The sequence below is a fragment of the Sceloporus undulatus genome, chromosome 4 (assembly GCF_019175285.1).
Source record: "Sceloporus undulatus isolate JIND9_A2432 ecotype Alabama chromosome 4, SceUnd_v1.1, whole genome shotgun sequence".
Classification (NCBI taxonomy): Eukaryota; Metazoa; Chordata; class Lepidosauria; order Squamata; family Phrynosomatidae; genus Sceloporus; species Sceloporus undulatus.
The window spans coordinates 205,245,397-205,270,387 of record NC_056525.1 but is presented as its reverse complement, the minus strand read 5'-3'; the positions used below and the strand labels follow the sequence as shown (position 1 = coordinate 205,270,387).

Sequence of the window (24,991 nt, the reverse complement as noted above, 5' to 3'; positions counted from 1 at the left end):
CCGCCATAGAATTCCAATACTAATGGGGACAAATCTGGATTTATCAGCTCCTAGTAAACTGAAAAACAACAACCACACATCAGCATACATATTCCATTCATCCCTGAATATGTACATCAGTTCTATAGTGTAACAAGTAATACTGACCAGTTTCTTTCCTCTTTGAGGAAAAGGTGTCGTACATAGTGTTGAGGGTTTTTCCCCATGCTATTCAATATTCTGGAAGATTCTCAAATTGGTCAGACCTCACCTGGAATACTGCATCCTGTTTTGGACATCACAATTCAAAAAGGATGTTGACAAGCTTGCACCATGCTCACAGGAGAGCAACTAAAATGGTAAAAGGTCTGGAAACCATGTCCAGTGAGGAGAGGCTTAGGGAGCTGGGTATGTTTAGCCTGGAGAACAGATGGTTAAAAGGTGATACGATAAGCCTGTTTAAATATTTGAAAGGATGTCATACTGAAAATAGGGCAAGTTTGTTTTCTGTGGCTCCAGAGAACAGAACCCAGAGCAAGGGATTCACATTACAGGAAAAGAGATTCAACCTTAACATTAGGAAGAACTTTCTAATGGTAAGAGCTATTCAACAGTAGAATATGCTGCCTTGGAGTGTGGTGGAGTATCCTTTGGAGATCTTTAAACAGAGACTGGATGGCTATCTGTCAAGGGTACTTTGACTGTATTCCTGCATGGCAGAATGGGGTTAGATTGGATGGCCCTTGAGATCTTTTCCAACTATGATTCTGTGATTTTACCTTAGGCAACCCCTAGGCACTTGGACATACCCAATATATTTTTTATACTTTTATCTCCTACCGTATTACAAACTACTTTCAAAATTTCCCACCATTGTATAAATGATTTGCCCGTGGAAAAGCTAATATACCTTGAATTAGTTCTATAGTTGTTTGGATCTAGACCTACCACATACCTGTTCTGTGGCACTGCTCAACACACAATTGTTTCCAGCATTTCTCCCTAGTGGGAGCTGTAACTGAATGTGTTTGGAGGCCAAAATATCCCTTATTTTTTATTGAAGCCATATACCTTAGTGGAAACATGGGTCCTTCATTTGGGAAAGAATAATTTGTTCTGAAAAATCAAAGAATTGTAATAAATAAAATTTAAACTTGTTTTAATAAAATGTAAATTGTTTTAATACTGAACAATCCAGAGTGAATCTCACAGCCACTTAGCCACTTATATCGACATGCTACTAACTGGGATTCGAATTGTCTTTGCCTGTTACAGGTAACTATTTATATATGATAAAACTGAACTACTCATACTATCATTACCTTAATTATTAAGTAATCTAATGTATTTAAACAGTTAAATACATTAACTATTTTAATGTAATGCTATTTTCTACTTGGCATCTTAGAAAGAGTCATTGTTTTAGGTATCTGGATTAAAATATTAATATTTATTATTTGTGGGAAAGCAGGGTAAGGTCCTGGAAAATATGTTGACCTCTAGACTTCCACTATGCCAAAGTGAAGGTCAGTACTGGCAAATTCAAGAATAATGGATAGACAGAAAAAAAATTATGAAAAGATTGTTTAACCTCCAAGCCCAATGTTTCAATTACTTCCCTCCAGCAAAATGGTTACTTTATCCTAACCCAAACAAATTTCATAAAGAACAATTTCAACATTTGTACCTAGAGAATACAGGCATTGCTTTCAATCGTGCAAATGCCTTCCAGGCTTCTAATGGAAAGATGATTAATTCACAGAGCTTGTAACTATTTCCTTGTGGAGAGTGAGATAAGATGCTGGCTAATGGTTTGTTGAGAGCGTCCATTCGCATCTCGTAGTCCACAGTTTGGAAAGTGTGGCTCAGTGCCAACCTCAGTTTTTATTCTAAAACAATTTTGGATTTTATATCAGAGAAACATGTCCTCAGTGCTGGTACACTGTGAGGAGCAGAATAAGTAGACCAAAGCAAAAGCAGTAACAAAGTACTGACCAAATAACTTTCATGCTGTAAAGTGCAGTTATTTGTGCAGCTATCCTAAGAAAGATTTCCTAGAAGTGTTTATTTAAAATTGGTGAGGTTTATTTCCAGATAAAGGGCACAGACTAGCCAAAGTTAATGAGTTCAAAAGACTATTGATTTAAATGGGAAAGGTTTAAGCTAGAATTCTATACATATTTACCTGGCTGTCAAATGACAACTGCATGGAACTTGGGGCTCATCCAGGCTGATGGGTTATACTGATTTATATTGCATTACTTAATGTTGGTTACTCCCACACTGCAGAAATAAAGCAGTTTGCCATACTCAGTGCAATGGGATTCTTGGATTTGTAGTTCTGCAAGATATTTAGCATTCCCTGTCAGAGAGCTCTGGTGCCCCACCAAACTACAAATTCCAGCATTGCATAGAACTGAACAATGGAAGTTAAAGTAGTGTAAAACTGCTTTATTTTTGCAGTGTGGCAGCAGCCCTTGTTACTTGAAGCTTGTTATTACCCTGTCCATTGGCTATCCTGGCTTTTAAAAAAAACTCAAATAGAAAGGTGCTACACTGAAGTTCGTTTGTGAGCATTTTGCATCTGACGTAGGATTAGCGGTTAAATGTGCATGTATTAAACCCCCTCTTATCCCCTATGTTTCCATATTGTTTCAATTCTCACATGGTCTATCTCTCCCCTTTGCCATCTTTTTAAAAAAGTTTTCCCCTAGAAATGTAGCACAAGAATCATCAGCTTTAATATTGCTATTGTTAGGTTTTTCTTCTAGCAATGCTCAGCACAGTCCTCTCCATAGATTATCTCCACCAAAACTCACTTGCACATGGATTAAGTTGGTGTGGGCGTGTGAACTGCTTGGAAGGAACCAAAACTAGGAATACCTCCATTACAGGGAAGCCATTGAAATCCACAAACATCTGGATAATTTCAACTGGAAAGAAGAAATCCTTAAAGTGAACAAAATTTGGCTACCAGTCCTGAGGAATAGCAAAATAAGGACTAAGCAAATGCCAGTGGGAAACCATTCAGAGTCAGGGGCTTTCCCAGCAGATAATGATCACCAATTAGCAGACATTAATCCTCGTTTGCATTAGCCTCCCAGGCTGAGGCCTGCCATCAACACTGAACAATACACATGCAAATCACTCCTGCATTCCCAGGCTCACACAGTATATATACACCCAGTTTTTCCAGGCAAAGCATTCTCTGAAGATGCCAGCCACAGATGCTGGCGAAACGTCAGAAAGAAACTCTGCTAGAACATGGCCACATAGCCCAAAAACCCACAAAAAACTAAAGCTCCATTACAGTTTACTTTTAGCACTAAAACAATTCCTTTTTGAAGATCTTTAGTACTTTAACACAAACACAGTAGGTTCCTCTGTTCATAGAGATCAACCTCCAAATACACATCCCAGTCAACTTGTGGACAAAGTAAAACACACAATTTGCCTCTAATGTCCAATCTTGTACTTTCAACTCACGTTTAAACAGACTAGTGAGGGTGGACGTTGCCCTTTCCAAGCACTACTGTTTTATTGCTAAGTCTTTAAAGAGAGATTTTTTTAAAAATTAAAAACATTTAAAGAAGGAAGTGGGGAAATAGGGAAAGAGTAGAAGCATCCTGAAAATAGGAAGGAGGTGACCAAAAAAATCTTTTACGTAGGAAAAAAATTACTTTATAGAAAATACACAGATTATTGTGTATGTTTATCACACAACATTTCCTGTTTAACTCTCGTTTAACTCTTGTTTAAATCCTGTTTGGCCCCTAGTGTGATAAAACAGTATGATGCACTAAAGACTTATGGTTTAATTATGACTTTTCGGAATGATAGACAAGAGTAGAAGAATTTGATTGGATATTTGAGTAACAAATAATCATCACTATGTGCAGAGCACACAGAAATTATTGAAATATTTGAAGAAATGGAAACTCCCCCAAGCAAATAACTTTCTAAACAGCTCAGTCCTGACTTTCCTAGACGGGTTTGAAGGTTTTGTCCCTGAGTCCAAGTCTGACTGTTTTCTCATAGGACATGTGTGGGGTGGAGCATGATGCAGGAAAAAGGCAAAAGCACAATTGCCAAAATGGTTGCTATTCTACCTTCAGGGATTGTCCCACCGCTAATTAACAAACTGGCTGATGGATTTGATTTTACAAGATTTCAAAAACTGCAGAACATGTAGTCTCTTCAGGTGCTGGTGTAGGTGCCTCTAAAATACAAATGCCATGACATGGCAGAGTTGTACTTAATAGATTATCAAAGAACCCAATATTATCTGGCTCAAGAAACACTTTAATTTCAAATCAAGGAATGGGACTTCAAAAGTACAGTAGTAAAGAATGATTCTAGGAATGAAATAAAGAATAAGGACCCCCAAAAGCACACTGGTTCTACTACTGACAACCAATTAGATCATCCAGTGCAATTGCTCCTCCTGCACTGTGGTTATCTCAAGATTTCCTGTCAATCCTCTGACCTTCAGTCCTGTCCTGACTGAATATGTTTCTGCCTCTAGGACAGGGAGAACTGAGACTACCTGATTTCAGACCTGGCAGCACTTCAGAATGCAGCAGGCTTCAGTGATCTGAAGGTTACTGATAAAACTCAAGGAGAGGCCTTTAAACTTTAAGAAAATCTAAAGGACAGTGATTTGGGGAGAGCTTTGCTAGAAGTGAAGATTCCTATGATTTAGGCAATGACATCATAACAGTGCAAAATTAGATTCATTTTATCAGGGGATGAAATAGAAACTAATTAAAGTGATTAATCTTTAGGAGTTTGTGGGACTTAAACTTTCACAAGTAGTAGTCCAACTGTTTCCTCTTACAGTTAATGTCGACTTAATTTCTAAAGCCATAACATAATGATGTAGCAGAGTCCATGTCATGTAATACAAAGGTGTCAAAACATATATTGATTATTAAGTGCTGGCCAATGCGGTATTTTTTATCCACCGCAGATATGATATTGAGAGGTGAACATGTCCTTTAAGGGAAATTAACTAATCTACTGTTCCTTGCCCCTTGCCCTACCAGCCCTTTTGATACCATCAGTTTTTATAAAACAAGGCATTTAGAACTCTAGCAATAAACAGAAGGGGGGGGGGGGGAATTAAGTGGATCATATTTTTAATTTTTATCCTCTTTTCGTGAAGGACACGGTTTTACCATACATATCATACTTACATCTAATCTTGACTGAACAGGATTAAATTCCTGCAATCTGACAGTCTCATGGAATATGGATGTTTCTCTCTTGATAAAGCACTAATCAAGCAGATGCAAAATGTGGAAAGCAACTTTACGTTTTTGCTTGATAAAACTCCAGTAAACATATAACCTTGTCATTAAAAAAGACATATACTGATAAAATTTACTAAAGTTAGTAAAACAGTCCCCAAAAGCAGATACTTTTAAACAACTTAAGGTATTTACATTTGTGACTAAAACAATTACACAAAGAATAAACTATCCTTTACATTTATAGAAAATATCTTAAAATATCTTTTTCTTTGCTACAATGTCTTCCTCTCCATCAAAACAGCTGTGAAGTAAGATAGAAATTGCTGACAACTATAGTAATTATGCATTTAATAAAAATGATTCATGATATGTAGCCATATAATTATAAAATTAAGTTATTAGGGAAACAGCAAATGGTCTTTGCTTCTCTTGTGAATACAAGCAATAGCAAATGGAACGTTTTGGCAAATAAACAGAACACCTTGATGCTTGTCTTGTTAGTTCAGCAAGGGTTCTCTGCCATTCTGTGGGGTTACTAGCTTGCCCTAAGTGATGTTAGTAGAGTAAAACCCACTTCTAGTTGTGAGTGTCTACATTAAATGTAACATCAACAGTTACCTCACACTGTTATGGCCCCACAGCCCCTCATACATCTATGCCTCACACACACACCCTCATTCCTCTATCAGAATCCCCACACCCCCTCATACATCTATCAGAAGGCTGCCTTTGGAGGCCTGGTTGTCAGTTATCTGAGAAACTAATATGCACACATAGGCCCATTACAAACGGGCATAAAGTACGTCCTGGGGACGTACTAGGGTTAGGCAAAGTGCGTGCCTTACGCACGCACCTAACCCCAACACGTCCCTAGGACGTACAAAATGGTGGTGCCTGTTCCACATGGGGGCTGCCATTACAATGTCACGAACGTACCACCTCCAAACGGGGTGGCGCAGATGTGATGTCTTTGTGCTGCGCGAGGGAGCATAGAGCACCCTTTCCGCAGTGACGAAGGAGCTCCGAAACAGAGCTCCTTCCATGGTTTGTGTCACTGGCCTGAGCGACCCCTTTCTCCTCCTCTCCGCCGTCGTCGGGTGTCCTTGGGGCATGAAGCCCCAAGGACACCCCTTTCCAGGCCGCGGGGAAGCAGCCTTTTGCCGCTTCCCCGCGGCCTGGAAAGTGGCAGATCGGGGCATCAGAGGCTGCCGTTCTGGCAGCTGAGGCCCCGTTCCGGCGGGGAAAGGAGCACCTACAGGCCGCCCCAAACAGGCGGTCTGTAATGCGCCATAGTTCTCCAAAGACTCTAGTTTGCAGATAGCTTCTCACATGTTGTTCTCTGCCATTATAGTTACTCGGTCCCTTACAGTACAGGTGGAATAGCCTCATACAAGACCTTGTTGCTTGAGGTAGACAAAATAGTATACCCTTCCTATGCTAGGCTCAGTACAAAAACATACGGGACTGGCAATCCATTCTTACTTGAACATGGGTGAATGGACAAGTGAAAAGTGAAAACACATGCCATTGTCCTCCAACACAAGGTGCAACCAAGAGCCTCTCACCATTGGTATCAACTATTGTTTGAGGTGGTTGTTTCAGTTTGCGAAAGTTAGAGTCAGGGCCTTTGGTGGTGATATGGGTGGATCTGATGAAGGAGGATGGGCAAAATGATAGATATACTAGGACACAAATAAATTGGATAACACTGAATTTTACAGTATGAACACTATTCTAGTTGTTTTGCCTCTCTCTTGCTATCTGTAGGTAGTTCTTCTACTGGAAAACCACATTTTTGAGTTTAATCTGGTATTGACTTGTACTGTTCCTCCATGGTACAGCCACATAAACAAATCCAATTTAAATTTATCTATATTGCTGGGTCCATATAAGGTTAAGGAATGGAAGGAGGGTGTCATGTGCTAGGTCCCCAGCTAGCTATAATGACCCCATCATCTGTCTCCTGTGTTGTATAATTGGACTTTTGTCTATAAATTCTGCTGCCTTGCTATTCTGTACAAAACTGCTTCTGGCAGTTAAAGTAAACCATGAATTGTGGTGGCAGTGTTCTCCTAATTTCTCAATCAAACCCCAACTTGTGTCTCCCACCAAAGTGTTCTTTCCACTGGGTTGTTCTGTGGCATCCCTGTTGTGCAAAATACTTGTTCCCATTGCAGGACCAGTAATCAATCTATGGGTATGGCAAACATATAAATAAAATAAAATAAAACATTTATTTATATTCCACTTTTTGTAAAAACAATCAAAGCAGTGTACAACATGTTAAAAACATACAGTCATATATACACAATATCCCTCCTTAAAAAGAATTAAACAAGTAAAATTAAAATTACATAAATAACAATTAAAAGCAATTAATAATAGGTGGAGCCAAACACAGTCTATAATGTGAGCCATATATCTGTGAGTCTTATCACACTAGATGAATCCCACTCAGAAACGGGGTTTTAAAAGTAGAAAAAATGCAAATGCGAGAAGTTTTTCAGACGTCTGAAGTCGAAGGCTTTCATGGCAGGCATCCATGTTTTTTGTGGGTTTTTTGGGCTATGTGGCCATGTTCTAGAAGCAATAACGCAAAAATAAAGCAAATGTTAAGTGGACAAAAATGACGCTTTTTTACTTTTGGGAGGTTCCCGGAAGTAAAAAGGTGCTGATTGTGCCCACTTTCCATTCACTTTATTTTTGTATTATGTACTGCTGATTGGAAGAAACATCATCTGAAAAACATCCCGCATTAGTGGGTTTTTCTACTTTTAAATCCCGTTTCTGAGCGGGATTCGTCTAGTGTGATAAGGCCCCATATGGGTGAACTAGTGTGGTCCAACAATTACTCATGCAGTCAGCCCTCTGTATCTGTGGATTTTTTAATTCATGGATTCAATCATCCATGTTTTGAAAATACTAAAAGAAATCTACATTCCAAAAAGCAAATCTTCATTTTGCCATTTTATATAACAAACACCAACTGACTATGCCATGGTATTTAATGATACTTCAGCAGCCACTTTTTTGGGGTTTTGTTGTCCATGGGGGGTCCTGGAACCAAACACCAGCAGATAACAAGGGCCCAGTGTATTACACCGGGACTTCAGGGATCCCATTTCAAATCCCCACTGGGCCATAAAACAGACTTAATAATCTTGTACCAGACACTTTCTCTCAACCTGACCTGCCTCAGAGGGTGGTTGTGAGGATTAACCATGATCAAAAAAAGAACATTTTGCTGCCTGAGATGAAGGACAGTATAGTATCCTGCTTTCATACCTGAAGTAGTATCCAGTTTAGGGGTCCCAAGAAGATTGTCTCATATACAAAGCTTTGTCCTCCAGTGGAACAGAAGAGCAGAAGACTTTATGCGAAATAGCCAGGAGGCTTCCACTACTTCCTCCTTCCAGCATTTGTTGTTTCAAGCATTTTCCTAGTGCTCCTAATGACGGCTTTGGACATGGCACATACCGCACCATGGGATCTGAAAAGTTAAACAGGTTGGAGAAGTGAGGGAAGTTGTGAAGTGTGCCTGAAGAGGTGGCACGATAGTGGTGTTTGACTGCCACCCACCCATCCAGCAATTAAGAAATCTAAACCCTTCTTGTGCCACCACACACTGAGATCCTACAGCATGGAGTAGCTTTGTATTGTGCTTCCTCTCCTATGTGAATGCACTGGATTACAATTATGACAGAGCAGCAGTATCTGTCACACTGTGCCTCATCAAGGCTTTAATTGTAAGTGGACCCACCATGCGCACCAAAATATATCAGAGAGATATGCAAAATAAATGTAAATGTAAAGATGCTGTAAAGATACAAAGCATACCAGAGAGATCTCCAGAGTAAATGTATATCTGCAAAGTAAATTGTGTGTGTGTGTGTGTGTGTGTGTATGAGAGATATCTGCAAATGTAAAGATGAAGGAGGCAAATCACATTGCTTACCAGACAACTGGTACAAGACAGAGGTGTCACAACAAACTACAAATCCCAGAATTCAATAGCATTGAACCATATTGGTAGTTCAAAGTGGTGTCAAACTGGAGTATTTCTGCAGTGTGGATACAGCTTTAGATTCCTTGAGGCTTATGCTGTAAATAACTCTCTAACTAATCATTATGGTTCTTCCATTTTTACAAAATCTTGCATGAGGGGGAAGTGGAAACTGGAAGCTGAGGCCCAGTGTCGTCCTCCCTGTCCGTTTTGGCGGGAGATGCAGAGAGGGATTAATTAGCAGAGGCCAGGTCTCTTCCTTGAGGGACAAGAGCTTGATTAATGACCCTTGGATAAAGAACTGGGCTTCATTTATAAAACTAGAGGTCCCTGACCTTGGAGCATATCAGGGCCGCACGGTCTCCCATTCTGAAACCTGATTCTTGCTTCATATCATTGGAAGGAAATGAATAGGACAATTTCTATAGGACAATATAGGACAACTTATAGTTCACCAGCATGGAAGCAAGTGCAGAAAGAACCATCTCTATACTAGTTAAAAATGGTGCATTTCCCCATAATTGAGAAGGGAGTGTGGTGTAATGGTCTGAGTGTTGGACTACAGTCCAAAACACACTGCAGAAGTAATTCAGTTTGAGACTGCTTTAACTGCCCTGGGCCAGTGCTAGGAAATTTTGGGAACTGCAGTTTTGTGAGACATTGAGCCTTCTCTGTCAGAGAAGGCGCCACAATAAACTACAACTCCCAGAATTGCCCTAGCTCTGAGCCAGAGCAATTAAAGCAGTCTCAAAATTGATTATTTCTGCAGTGTGGTTTGAACCCAATATGCTGGAGTCCAGGGTTTGAATCCTATGGACGTTATCAGACAAGGGAAATTGGAAGTATAATCCAATGGCAATCCAAACACAATCATGGGGTTTAATGTTATTGTGTGATAGACTACCACACACAATTTCGGGCAATGGCATGCTAATTTCGGGCAATGGGAAGCCAGTTCATACACAATTCGCATTCACCTAAATTCGCTGAACTAGCGAATTCACATAAATGCATTCTGGTCCCACTTTCTTTTCATTCAAAATTAAGAGAAATTTCTCACGTGTGATAAAGTCCTATGTAAACCCACTGGGGGACCTTGGGCAAGTCACACTCTCTCAGCTTCTGAGGATGGCAGTGGCAATCCCCCTCTGAAGAAACTTGGCAATAAAACCCCTTGATAGGATTGCCTGAGGGATGCAACAAGTCATAAACCACTTGAAGGCACACAACAACAACAAGAGAAGATGCCTCTAATCCAGGTGAACCATATATCTGCTCAGTCCAGTGTCCTGACACAAACCTCTAGTCTCTTTTATGCTTCTTTACTTCAAATCTGGACTTGGGCAGGAATCCCATTGTGGGAGAAAGGCAGGATACAAATCCTAGAAATAAATAAATAAAATAAAATAAATTTTAAAACAGAAGGCTGGACCCTGACCGTCTACCAAAGAGAGGAGTAAGAGAAGTGGTCACCCTGGAAATGCACTCTGCACATGCTTCCCTTGCAATTCCTTATTGCTTTCCTTGCAATTCCTTACTCTGCACATGGTTTCTTTGCAACCTTGCAATAAATAATCAATTATTAAATGATAAGTAATAAATAATTTACTATTAAATGATAAACAATAATTATTCGCCCAAGGGAACCAGACGTCTTCATTTCCCAGCTCCTGGCCTACATTTCAACCTTCTGTCCAGGAGGAATTCCAAAACGTCCTCCATTCTGAGCAGGGCTAAGTCTTACATCTTCCTCTAATTAATGTCCTACTTTTTGTCCTCCTTTGTGGTTAGGACATCTTGGCCACCTGGCCCTCAGGTGAACCTATCCTGGACATTTCTTGGCCATTTCCTTCAGAGGGTGTGTGTGCCATGGCCATCCTCTGAGGCTGAGAGAGTGTGACCCAGTTTCCCCTTTCTCTCTTGGGGGAAGAAGCCTCAGCCCCCCCCCCCCCCCAAACCGGGGAAAAGGTTTGGAGTCTTCTCCAGGAAGCAAGGGGAGCAGATGTCCTCCCTGCAATAGAGGACAAAGCTCCATAAAATGTAGGACATTCAAGAGAAAGGGAGGACATGGCCAAATAAAAAAGACAGAAACATTCCTAGAAATATAAATCCATGCTTCTTGGTGTGGTTATGAAAGGAAAACCTATCAGTGGGTTTTCTTGGCAAGTTTTTTCAGAGGGGGGGTTGCCACTGCCTTCCCTTGAGGCTGAGAGAATGTGACTTGCCCAACCAAGCTCACCTATAGTAGGTTCTATGAGGGAGCCAGGATTCAAACCCTGGTCTCCAGAGTCATAATCCAACGCTCAAACCACTAGCCCAGCTTGCTTCTTAGGTGATGCTCAAAATGGAGGACATTGTGACATCCCTTCTGGGCAGGAGGCTGAAATGGAGGACGCGTCCGGGAAAAGGAGGACGTGCCAGGTCTCTCTGCCAGGAGAGGAGGAGCAGGAGGAGGGTGAGCTCCTTCTATAAAAGCGAAGGACTGCTCCACTCCCATTCTGGGCTAGATCGGATCCCTTCTTCTCCATCATTTCTCTTTTTGCTCCTCCTCACTCCAGAAGATCAAGTAAGTTCCTTTCTTATTAAAGGCAGCTTTCTATTCCTCTCTTTCTCTTTCTTTGCTAAATGCAGTGCCTGAATCTCTCATTTTATTTGCAAACTTGGAGCCCTGCTTTTATTCTGCTTGTTGTGCAACCTCTTCTCTCTTTGCAGAATCGAAAGATCTTCAGTGCACTTTTGCAACGGATTGCAAATGCTAACAAATAAAGAAAGATATCCATGTATAACCTGGTTAGTTTCCCCCAAGAATTTATTTCCAAGTCACTTTGCTGCTTAGAGTTGCTCTGTGTCTCTAACTTGGAAAACTGGTATTATTTCAAAGGGAAAATGTCCAAAGCACAGTTAGCCTAGCTTTGGAGAAAAGAAAATTTCAAACAAGACTAACTTCTCTCTCTGAGGCAAAGAGTTCTGGTTTACATTTAGTTACACAGTTCCAAATGAAGTCTGCCTTAGTGATGTGTGTTAGGAAATATTCTTAAAACTATTGGAAATGACACCGATGGACAAATTAACAATGTACCTGAGTAATAAGACACTACAAACGGATGAAAATGAATGGGGAAAAATAGCTGATCTGTGGGAAAGAAAGAAGAAGTAACAACAAAAGTAATATCTAAGTAAAATAAAGAGGCAGAATGGTTGTTTAAATATGTACATAAAGAAAAGATAACGAGAATACGTATAGGATTAGATAGCAGATGTTACTATGACTATAGGATTGCATGGATAGGGCTAAATTTGTTATTGTTGTTATTGTCTTCTTTTAAAATAAAAAATAATATTAAAAATAATAAATAAATAAGGGGTAAAAATGAAGTTTTGGAAGTTTGTCATGGTTTTAAACAAGGTTTCTTTGGGGCTTTTTGAAAAATTTTGGAATTTTAGGATATGGACACAGAGAGATTTCAGAGAGCTTGAAAGCAGAGGAAGTCAGAAGTTGTTTCCATTTGCTTTTTATTCTCACTGCTGAAAATTGAAGGAATCTTGAAAATTTTGCAAGCCTAGGCTCTCCAGATATGTGGAAACGCAACTCCCATCACCCCCAGTATTGGCCATGAAGACTGGAGGTACTAAAGGTTGTAGTTCAAAAATGTCAGGTTGAAGGACATGCAAAGTTACAAGAGGCTGTGCAAAGAACATGCTGTTTTTCCAACAGTGTAGAGGAAATTGGTGTGTTTGCAGTGTTTTGGTGGGATCTCTTACTGGACTGAGACCCCAGCCCTAACCATGTGTAATGAGGAGCTCTCCATAAACAAACCTTAAATGAATTATTAGAAAGTGTGGCTATGGAAGTATCCGTCGCGCAGGCAATCCCATAAAGAAGACAACAATTAATATTTGTAAATATCTCAAAATGCATTTGGGAGTGGAAAATTTTGTGTCGTTCATTGCCTTGTGAATTACTGCTTCCCTGTAGTGTTTTGGGATCAATTCCAAAGGGATAGCTCTGTCCTCTCTTTGAGTAAAACCTTTTCCACCCTGAAGGTTGCAAGATGTTGGCGTGTGATATTTCTGGGACAGAGACCAGTTCATTGCGTAACTGATTTAAAAAATTGAAGGTTTTGTTTTTTAATCAGTGTAACTGATAAAAAAATAGAAGGACTGTCCTATGGAAGGTTATGCTGTGAAAACATTCTTCCAATGCAAGCTATATGTATTTACTCAGAAGGAACTCCTACATACGTAAGGGTGAATACTGGTTGCACCTTCAAAACCCTTGGGGAGAAATTCAGTGTAAGTCCCAATTAGAGTAGAGTCTTGAAATGAATGGAGCTATGAAGTGACTAACAATTACTTCAATGGTAAAATCCAAAGAGTAGAGCTGAGTTTCGAAAATCCCGAAAGTAAAAAGCAGCGTGATTTTGCCTACTTTCTGCACAGGTTAATGTCGCATTAATGTTCAATTAGACCAGCTTGTCTGAAAACAATCCTGCTTTTGCAGGATATTCCTGGGATTTAAACCCCATTTATCCATGGGATTTGGGCACTTTGCTTCCCGTGTGATAAACTCCATAGTCTGGAAAATCAGTATCCAACGGGATCTTGTAGCACCTTTGAGACTAACTGAAAGAAATAAGCTGGTAACATGATTTTTTGTAGACTTAAGCCTATTTCCTCAGATGCATGTAGGCTATGAAAGCTCATGCCACCAGCTTCTTTCTTTCAGTTAGTCTCAAAGGTGTTACAAGATCCCTCTGGATACTTAACCGCAGTGGGTTGACTCTGGTCAGGACTACGATTGGATATAGCACTTTGTTATTTTCCATTTATTTTCCAACCTTTTTCTAAAAATAGGGCTGCGGTCTTAAGTTCAGTTCTTTCTTAATCGTAAGCCCCCTTCATATCACTGCATCTTGGAAATTAGCATGTTTTGGATGGGAGAAGGGCAAGATTTGATGTGTATATTCCATCTTTCCATCCCAACTTTTCTAATGTGTTTGGAAATAACTCCCCTTGATTTTCTCACTGTATAAACAGTGCTCAGATAAATATTTATGTTTTATTAATGGGAAGATTTTACTTTATTGTTCCTATGACATCTCTGTTAATTCCCCTGGTTAACTGATACTACTCAAGTTAGCATATAAAGGGAGCCTAAAAGCCCAATAAATGCATTGGCTTGGAGGTAATAGGTTTAATTGGAATGACTTGATTAATTGTACTTGGCAGTGTACTGAGTTCTTCTTCATCACAAACAAGCATTTAGCATCTTCTCAAAAGTTTAAGTGGTTAAGGAAAATACATTCCTATAATGGTTCAATTTACATCATGTTGTCTTGGAGGATGCTAACAAAAGTATTTTGCTTGTTGCAGTCTTATGAAAGGACAGACCAGAAAAGTGAGAGTGATAATATGTACATATTTTGTTGCAGTCCAGCAGGTATGCAGCATTAGCAGAGTAGAAACCTGTTGGGCAAATTAATTTCAAAATATCTTCAGGAGTTAGAAAACACATTTTTAAAAATAAAGAAGACAAAACCTGGAAGGAAAATGTTGGAGTGTATGAAAATAAGGGATGGAGGAGAGCCATTGAAATGTATGGCTTGATTCCAAATGACCGTAAGGTGGAATATCTAGAATTTCAGAATGCCCATTGGACTCTCAGGAACCACCATGGCTGATTTCATTGTGACAACTCATAGGTAGGATCTTGTTGAGAGGTACAGATGCTGACCTGCTGAAAACGAAAGTGGAGATAATGTATAGTGTAATAAACATCTCATACAGATCTTGTTGGGTATTTTCATCTAGTGTATGAATACTACTTTTAAAAGTGTCCATGCCTCTCTAAAAGTTATTTTTCTCTCCATGCTGTACAAGTAGAACCACAACAGCAGAAATTGCAAATGAACTCAGTGCTCCAAGTGTGGTTTTTCTCTGTATGAACATATCACTTTATTGGACTGCAGCCAGTATGCCCTGCGTTACTCCATTTGTCTGAAATGTGGTGAATGTTGACATTTATACTGTATATGAACGTTGGCCATCCCAGATGAATTTTGTGAATTCCTCCCAAAATGCAGCAGAGATTTGAGATTGTGAGAATTTGCTTGTCTAAAGTGGAGAAATAACTATCTATTTTTGGCACTGATAAAATAAGTCACAGAGTACGACAGATTAAAAATGAGGAGAAAAGGAGAGAGACAAAGAGGTTTTTATTGTTTGCTTTATCTACAGATTGTTGCAAAGCCATTGTACTGAAATTCAAAATCTACACAACTGCCAAATTACAAAACATGAGTAAATAAAATGTATGCTATAAAACACAGTCAAAAACTGAACAATTCATGTGGCTGTACAGTATAAGTTTTTGCTAAACCTGGGAATTTTTCCCATATGAGTTATGTAGTTCTGAGAGGTCTCCAGAATAATGTTATGGATATTTACTCAAAAAGTAAGTGAAATGGCTTAATCACAATAATTTGGTTTGTGAGTGCAGACCTGAAACTGGCCCAAACCAAGCACCATACTACGTAATGGGAAAATCTTGATAGGGGCATCCACAGTTCTTCATCTGACACCACCCTGCCTTGTATTTTCTGTTTGCATCAAAATTGTTCAGATTTATGGAGCAAGAAAAGCTGCAACTAGGGAACATCTTTGAAGAAGAAGACCCCTTCCTGTGCCACACCTCTTTGGCCCCTTCATATGTTATGTAAACCAAAACACCAGACTGAGCATCAAAATTAATGTATGCTTAGGGCATCAAAACAGCTTGGGTTCGCCCTATTTAGAGGGTTCAGTTCTATAGACTTGTACCTAGTTTTGCTAGCTGCAAGAGATCCTTCTATACAATGCATTTTTGTTGTGAGCCTTCAAGTAATTTCTGATTACCCTAAGCCCCCCTAAAGCAATCCTATCATGGGATTTTCTTGGTTGAATTTGTTCAGAGGAAGTTTGCTCTCGCTTTCATCTGAAGCTGAGAGAATGTGATTTGTCCAAGGTTGCTCAGTGTGTTTTCATTCATTCGTTCAGAGTTTTTATAACCTGCTCTTCTGCTAGAACAGCTTAAAAATTGCTAATTAGACAGTTTTCATGGCCAGGTGGGGATTTGAACCCTGGTCGCCAGTGTCATCACAGTTCATCACTCAAATCACTTCACCATTCTGTTTCCCACAATGACTCTTCCCATTTATAAGGCACCTAATACTAGCTTTAATACACAAACTTTTCTGGGTCTAATTTATTGCCATTATTTATTTCAGTAGCAAATTACTATTTTAAAAAAAGGAGGAGGAGAATTTATATTGTAAATGAAAAAAGTAGATTCAGATTTTATTGCTAGAGTATTTAAAAATCAGGAATATTTATCCTGTGGGTGAAGTTTATGCCTTTTTTTGTTTGCAATTAGATTACCCTTTCAGCATCAACTTAATGAAACCAGATTCTGTGTACATCGCATGTTTACCACAATATATATTCTCAAAATACAGAATGAGAGAGACACAGTCATTTAGATTTCCTTAGGGAGAAAACCCCATCTGTTTAAAAAGAAAGACACCAAATAAACTGGATAATTAATTTAATCACAGATCTTATCTTTCAGAAACATTCTGTAGATCTGAAAGGGAAAAATGATTCAGTAAACACAATCACTGTTCAAGGGCCTCAATTCTAAAGTTGTTTACTTGGGAATAATTCTCAGTAGTTTATTAATTAGCATTTCAATCCTTTTCATGTCTGCTCAGAAATAAGTAGACATATTATTGAAACCTAAAATTTAGAGGATTGTGCTTTATTTTATTACTCTTTAGGCAAGCCACTGTTTTCTGATGATGTTTGAAACTGTATACGTCTTTAGAAATAGGTCTCCTTGTTGATTATAGGTTTATCTCCACCAATGGACTGTAGAAATGCATCTGAGAACTGCAAGGAGCTCTCTGTGCCTTGCTCTGACTCCGGCTCTCTACCACCATCTATATCTGGCACTGATTCCTTGACTGGACAGCGGGCTGGGATGACCCTGGGGAGACCAGCAGCAGCAAATGCAGCCCGAGAGCGGAGCCGAGTGCAAACTCTGCGCCATGCCTTCTTGGAGTTGCAGAGGACCCTTCCCTCTGTGCCTCCCGACACCAAGCTGTCCAAGTTGGATGTCTTGCTCCTGGCCACCACCTATATTGCTCATCTCACCCGCAGCCTACAAGATGAAGAAGATTTGCCTGGAGAGGGCTTGGGCACATTGAGAGGAGATGGCTACTTGCACCCAGTTAAGGTAAGCCATGCAGAAACAAAGTGGTTTATTTTAATAGGCCAAAGTTTGGGGAAGTTATTTTGTGAGCTACAGCTCTCAGAATCCTCCAGCTAATGTATTGCCACATTGGCTGTGGCATTCTGTGAATTTTAGTCCATAAAATAATTCTTCGAGATATGCCCAAAGGGAGTAAGAGTGTGAAACTTTTTCCATTAGAGGTATGCCTCAGTTGATGAAGTGGATGTGTTCCTGGGCACCACTTACAAAATTTGGTAACAAAACCAGAAAAAAAGATTTTTAAAAATAGGGATAGATTCTTACACCACAAAAAAGAAGAGCAGTTCAGCATGTTTAAGCAAACCTTTATTCAAAATTAACAATATGAAATGAAATAACTAGGTTGGATAAGTGCGAGGACAAAACATTTTGAACCTTCTAGGTACTATTAGAAGGTTTCTTCTAAAATGCATCCAGGGATGACATTTTTCTTTCACTAACCTCCACTTTTCTTATGATTTCCATTTTGGTGGCCAAACCTATAGGTCTGTTATTTTATAATGTTGTGGGGGAATCTGGTGAGGTAAGCCTATCTGTTCATTCATAGGCTCAGTAAGGGATACTGGAGGCAGCTACTGTTTATCTTGCCTATTGTAGTCAAGCACAGACACTATAGAAAAATCAGCAAGAGTACAATCCTGGTCTTTCCCAGCAGATGCTTTATTACCGTACATCATTTGCTGCAGAAACACTGCTGTAACTTGACTCCAAAAGGCTGTGTTTCTCTACCTCTTTCTCTTTCTCCATCCTTCACTATCCTCCCAATAGTGATGCAGTAAAAAAAAACAAAAAAAAAAAAAAACCTTCCATCTATTAAGAGAATGAGGAAGAAAAGAGGGACTGAGCAGGTGTAAAAAAAACTTTGTAGAAAGGAACTTCACTGTCACAGATATTGTTAACAGCTATGACTATTTGGAATTCTTCATCAGACAAAAAAAAAAGTCATACTCACCTGTGTACCATGGCATTGTTCAGGAGCACATTAGCACTGATGAAGCACCACTTTCTTGAAATGAGATGAAAACATGGTTGCCGCTGTGATTCTAGACAGTACTTAGCATTAGACCTCTGTTCACCATGCCTTCACTATACTGGTCCTATAATGCCCCCTACTTTCACCTATCTTCACCATACCAGTCCTGTAATGCCCCTTTTCAGACGATTTTTATTTCTATAGAAGCAACAGCTGATCTAGTCACAACACACACACCTTCCTCCCCACTTTCCCTAGTCTAGCATGCACACATTCTCTCCCTCCCTCCCTGCATTAGCTCCTTTTACATCTGGTTCTCCCCCAACAGAATCTTCATCTCCTCACCCTCTGTGAGAAGACAAGCCGGCCACTGCAGACAACTGTGGATAGGCCAGCAGTAAAGAGTTTCCATTCCGGTGGGACTGGAGGGGCAGAAGGTGCCTGTGACTGTTTAAACCCACTCCAAGGAAAGAATGGCTGCAACTGGGGCTCTTTGATCCTTTCTCATTGCGGCAGAGAAACAGCCTCTGTCCACTGCTGGGGAAACGCTGAAGAGCCACCATGAACCTCAGGAGCCCCAAAGCTTTACCCTCAAATTATCCACAGGTCATAACAAAATCCATAACTTTGGCCCCAAAACTTGCCCTCGACTTATACATGAGATTGACTTATAGTAGAGTATATATGGTAAATTCAATATTTAACTCAAAACATGTGTACATTTTATACATAAAAAAGTTTGAGATAAGGATGAGGAATCAGGGCCCCCAAATCTAAATCTCCCCACTACCACTTGAGCAACTCTCACACTCCCTTTGGAGTCCCAGCCCACATTCTGAGAACCACTGGGCTATACTATAGGGGAATAGAGCATATATGAGGATATGGCAATGACAGGGCAACCAGGAAATTCAGGGCTAGCAAGCATTGTCAAAATGTAGGGCCATTAACCACAAATCATCAGCCCCACAATTATATTAAAAACACTAGAAATCACTTTCAGGTAAATGTTGTATGTCTACACATGTATGTGTGTGTTTGTGTGTTATTTATTCATTTTCATCACATCTTTTTTTTTAAAAAAAATACTTAGGCCCAAAACAGATGGGTCAAATAGAGCTTCTTTCAGCCATTTTGGGATTGGGGCATGCTGATGATACCCATCCCCCCTGAGTGGCCAGAAATTGCTCTGAGGCTGCCTAAGGCGGTCTGAAGCTGCCAGCAAAAGGAGTGGTTTTAGTGGCTTTAATCCGCTCCTCCCAGAAGCCCATTTGGGATTGAGATGACAGCCCACTTTGGAAGTAGACTGTCCACTCACTGCACTCCTGTGCCGCGCAGGGGCTGATAGTGGCTGGAGCAGCCAGAGACCAACCATCTCTTTCACCCCTCAGACTCAGGGTTGGTTGCAAAAAAAAATTTTAAAAATGCATTTACAAACATATAAGTAAAACATATAAAAAGTTATTGTTAAAGTACAATTAAAGAGTCCATAGAGTTAAGTCCTTTTAAAAACATCAAATAAAAACAAATATATAAAAATCAGAAAAACTGTACACCATTAAAGCCCTTGCTTTTAATTCCAAAAAGCCTACTGAAACAGAAAGGTTTTCACTGGCTCAAGGAAGGAGTCATCCTTACTTTCCTAGGAAGGGAATTCTTAAGCCTGGGAGAAGCCCCTGAGAAAGCCATCTTTTGTGTTCCCAGTAAACATGTCTGGGAAGGCTGACAAGACCCTCTCCTGAAGACCTTAGAGTATGAGCAAGACTCATATAGGGAGACACTGTATTCAGAGTGTCTGGACCCTAGCTGTATAGAGAATTATAGGTCATAAGGAGCACTTTGAAATGTGTCCAGGATTTTCCTTTGCAATCAACAGAATTTAATTTTTGAAAACAATCAAGGATGTTGACAGTATGTTTCTGTTGCAGTTGACAGTATATTTTGGCTCTGTCATCATCATCTTCATAATCATCATCATAATCATATCTCACCTTTTTTCCTAGGCTGGAACTCAAGGTGGTTTACAAAAGTTAAAACAGATACAGTTTTAAAAATTTGAATAATACTATAGTTAAAAATATAATTAAATGTTAATGGAATTTTTAAAAAGGTAAAAACATGACAATTAAAAAGAAAAACAACTAATAGATTCAACACAGCACATTATACAACCCTTCAGATAATCTGGACCTTAGCTGTAAAGGGCTCAACAACTAAATTTGAAATTTAATATTGTTTGTATGTCACCTATAGTGTAGAGATTTCTGGAGGCCTTCCCAGTGACTTAATTTTAAGTGATTTTTAAATCTTGCGGGGGGGGGGGGGGCTGTAGTGTACTGGGGAATGCAGTCTACCCATAGACCACATTTTTCTAGCCCTGAGCTGTTCAGTTGTCTTGCTGGTTTTGTCTGGGATCCTGTTGCACTTTTTCTGAGGTCACACAGTGGTAGCAAGGGAAAATAACCTGTGCCAGTTCCAAATAGCCTATGGCTCCTATGCCTCACTTCCTTCACAAATGTTGCACCTATATACCTGCTTCACTAGGAAATTCTAAATATGGGATCTGTTTTGTCCCAGTGAATGAATAGCTCCTATGAGCAGAAGAAAGAGGGAACAATTCTCTCTTCAACTTGCTGTTCAGCAAGAGCCCTCAAAATCTGCTGCAGAGGGTTGGTAGACAGTCTGGAAGAGAATGGGGGAAGCACAAGATGCTCCAAAAGAAGAAGAGGAAAGTCTCATTGCATAAGTCAAAATCCACTGGCAAGGTGGATTTTGCACTGTACATTGTTAAAGGGAGGAAATCCATTTTTTTCGGCTTGCAGAGCAACTAACTGCATGAAAGACATCTTTTGACTTGTAGATAATTCCAATAAGACATTTTTGCATAACCTTTGCACCAGTCCCTCTTGTTTTTTGCAAACAAAATAGGCAACTATTATTTCCTTCTTTTGGAATTATTTATATTCTATAATTATACTGCACAACCAATGTCAACAAACCAAGGCTATAAATGTTTACTCAGAAACTGATACCATTGAGTTTGGTGGCACTAATTGTCAGGTCAGTGGATACAGATGTGCATATGTTCTTGTTTATTTATAATATTGTTATCCTTTTCCACAGCCAAAAAGATTCTTAGACTAGCGTACATACAGTCAGTTTTAAAATGATTTTTGAGACAGAACAGGAAAACAAATATTTTTTAATGGGCCTGCCTTAAAACCTGTAAGATACTCTGGAAATGCTAACGATTACCTTAAAAACTGTACAGTTTACCAGTATCCTTGTTACCTACTCACAGACCTTTGTCCAATATGTGCTACATGTTTGAATATATAGCCGACTTCATCACCATTTCAACCAGTGCAATTGAGTCTTCTTGATTTTTTGTTGTATAAGCGAAAGGCACCATTCACAAATGTTGCAACATCTGTGTGCATTATTTTGCTTTTCATATGTTGTTGCTTCATGCCTTCAACTCATTTCCAACATTTGATATCCCTAAGGCAAACCTATCACATGGTTTTCTTTGCAAGATTTGTTCAGAGGGTTTTTATCTTTGAGACTGAGATAGTATGGCTTGCCTAAGGTCACCCAGTGGATTTTCATGATCATTAAAATAACTGCCCACAGCTTATTGGATTAGTATTTGTAAAATATTTGTATTTTCCTTCAGCTATAGCTTGAATATAAAAGTGACCACACTACCTTGGGGATTCTGGGGGATGTAGTAAAAAAAAGGAACATCCTCAAGCTTTGATTGTGTGTTTGCTGTCAACATTTAAACAAACGAGGAGTTTTACTTACAAACTGAAATAGCCAATATGGGTCTAGAGCTGGCATATGCTGTGTTGTTGCCTGGGGACGAGTAGTGAATGCCTCTACTCTGGCTCAAACTAGGGTACATAGTACCAAAATAACAAAAACCTTTATCACCTCACTCCATCTGCAGAAGAGAAATATATTAATATCATGTTAGTCATTAGCTACCTGCAAAATCTCTTGCCTAAGGCAGGTGTCTAAGTAATTGAGCTTCCCCAACTGGAACCATCAAAGGATTAAATCTCCATCCTGTGTTTCTATCAAGATTCTGATTTGGATTGGATTTTATGCATCTAGCAATTGTTTGAATGGAAAATTGCATCGCCATTTTCACAATTACTAATTGCATGAATGGAATCATTCACTGGAAGCCATTGGCCCTGATACCAGCGTCCTGGTGAATCTGCTACTTTAAAGGAGCTGTCAAAACAGCTGAACTATCCCCAAAATAGGGTCAGCACCTTAGATAGTTCCTTCTAAGTTTAAATTGAATCTGTAGTAGATTCACCATCCCATTGACATTGGAGCCCCTATCCTCTCCTAGTGTCATGTTGTCTGGTTTCTGAGGGGGAAAAGTTATTGTATTAATGCCTGCTGCCATTCCATGATCAGTGTTTAGTACAGTTTGTCTATAATATTAAAGCAAAGCATAGAGATCTGTAAACTGCAGATACATGCACTTTCCTCCTCCTGTGTAGTTTCAGTCATCTCATGTTTCAGAAGCTGTGTGACACCTGAGCAATACTAACCTATTTTTCACTTTTTGTGTATGTTCTCTTACAGAAATGGCCAATGCGATCAAGGCTATACATTGGAGCATCTGGACAGTTTTTGAGTCATTCAGTGCAAACAGAAAATACAAGTCAAGGAGAAACCTCAACAAATGTACAAATGTAATCCTGTGTTTTTCTTGAATAGAGTTGTATTTATTATGCCAGATATATTTAAATTCATATACATGCTCCAACAATTATGCCATTTCTCCCAAGCTTAGGTAGGACTGACACTATATAAACTTAAGGATGGTTCACACATTTTTTCAGAAGCAGTCTGTTCAGATGCGCAGTGTATGGTTTCTGAAATGGCATAATATACTTTTAATTACAAGATGTCACAGGTGAGATTCATGAACTCCTCACTCATATTATGTTTTTTTTAATGTGCAAACAGATCTTCACATTGGTCAAGAAAGTGGTCAGATGTAACATGTGAATGGACCTTTACAAATAGTCAATCTACAACCATTACAAGAATTGCTATTCATTTTAGTTGAAAAGAGGATGTGTCTGGGAGGTTATTACATTATTTCCTGCCTCATTAATTAAGAAACATATGGATATGCTGTTCTTCTCACTGCCCAGATACATTTTGGCTTTTAAGAACTTAAGAAGAGACCTGCTGGTTCAGACCAAGATCTAGTTCATATCCTATGTTCAGCAATTTATTCATTTGATAGAAATGTGTGAATCATGTGGCCCTCCAGATGTTGTTGGACTGCAATTCCCACCAGCCATAGACAATGGTGTGGGGTGCTGGGAGTTGCAATCTAAAGGTATCTGGTGGCCATATGATTCCCACTGTTGATTTAATACTAGCAAAAAGTACCCAGGTTCACACAGTTGGATACACTGGAGCTGCAAAGAAATTTGCACAGCTGTGAATTGATGTTGTCTGTTTTGCCTGAGTGAAGCTATAACCCCTCAAATCTTTAGTAATTTTGCACCTTCATACCCTGTTTAAGGAGTATGCCCACTTGATGCCTGTGAGGAGGGGATGCTTCACAGCCGGGAAGCCATTCCACTCCATCTTTTGCAACTACATTACTTGTTGCCTTCAAGCTCTCTTGACTGCAATGCTATGCACCGATTAAGGGAGTGCATCACCTTGGCTGCATCCACAGTGCAGAAATAATCCAGTTTGACACCGCTTTAACTGTCATGGCTCAATGCTATGGAATTCTGGGAACTGTAGTTTGTGGGACATTTAGCCTTCTCTATCAGAGAGCTCTAGGGCCAGAACAAACGACAATTCTCAGAATTACATAGCATTGAGCCGTGGCAGTTAAAGCAGTGTCAAACTGGATTATTTCTATGGTGCGGATGCAGCTCTTGTGACTGAAGATCATAGTGCAAGCTTCAAATGCACTGACATATTTAAAGTAACTATAGGCCCCATACAGACAGGCCAAAATAAAGCTGCTTCATGTAACTTTGGAGGTGTGCTGTTTAAATGATGCATGCATCCTAAGAGTCTGGAAGCCACGGCAAAGCAACGCTCCAGTTCTAAGGAATGGAATGTGGCTTTGGCGTGGCTTCCAGACTCTTAGGACGCATGCATCATTTAAACAGCATACCTTCAAAGTGACCCTAAACAGCTTTATTTTGGCCTGTCTGTATGGGCCCTATAGTTAAGTCGAAGGCTTTCATGGCCGGCATCCATAGTTTTTTGTGGGTTTTTCGGGCTATGTGGCCATGTTCTAGCAGAGTTTCTTTCTGACGTTTCACCAGCATCTGTGGCATCTGGCATCTTCAGAGGCAAAGCATTCTCTGAAGATGCCAGCCACAGATGCTGATAAAACATCAGAAAGAAACTCTGCTAGAACATGGCCACATAGCCTGAAAAACCCACAAAAAACTAACTATAGTTAGTTGATG

General features: G+C 39.6%; 1 protein-coding gene across 2 annotated transcripts; it reads left to right on the top strand.

The window, feature by feature from the left end:
* The first annotated feature begins 521 nt into the window (after window positions 1-521).
* On the top strand, window positions 522-24,581 carry TCF24 (transcription factor 24). Of its 2 annotated transcripts, none has more exons than XM_042464131.1 (3): window positions 522-575; window positions 17,121-17,506; window positions 23,121-24,581. In XM_042464131.1, the coding sequence occupies exons 2-3, from the start codon at window positions 17,135-17,137 to the stop codon at window positions 23,232-23,234; spliced, it is 486 nt and encodes a 161-aa protein (XP_042320065.1). In that variant the 5' UTR covers window positions 522-575; window positions 17,121-17,134; the 3' UTR covers window positions 23,235-24,581. The 2 variants fall into 2 exon arrangements, with proteins under 2 accessions (XP_042320065.1, XP_042320064.1); XM_042464130.1 differs by lacking the exon at window positions 522-575 and adding an exon at window positions 11,660-11,800.
* Window positions 24,582-24,991: the final 410 nt, after the last annotated feature.

Bases quoted from the DNA above. Each gene is read 5' to 3' on its own strand.
- TCF24 (XM_042464131.1), top strand. From the start codon at position 17,135: ATGGACTGTAGAAATGCATCTGAGAACTGCAAGGAGCTCTCTGTGCCT. The intron at 17,507-23,120 runs GTAAGCCATGCA...GTTCTCTTACAG, and splicing joins GCTACTTGCACCCAGTTAAG to AAATGGCCAATGCGATCAAG.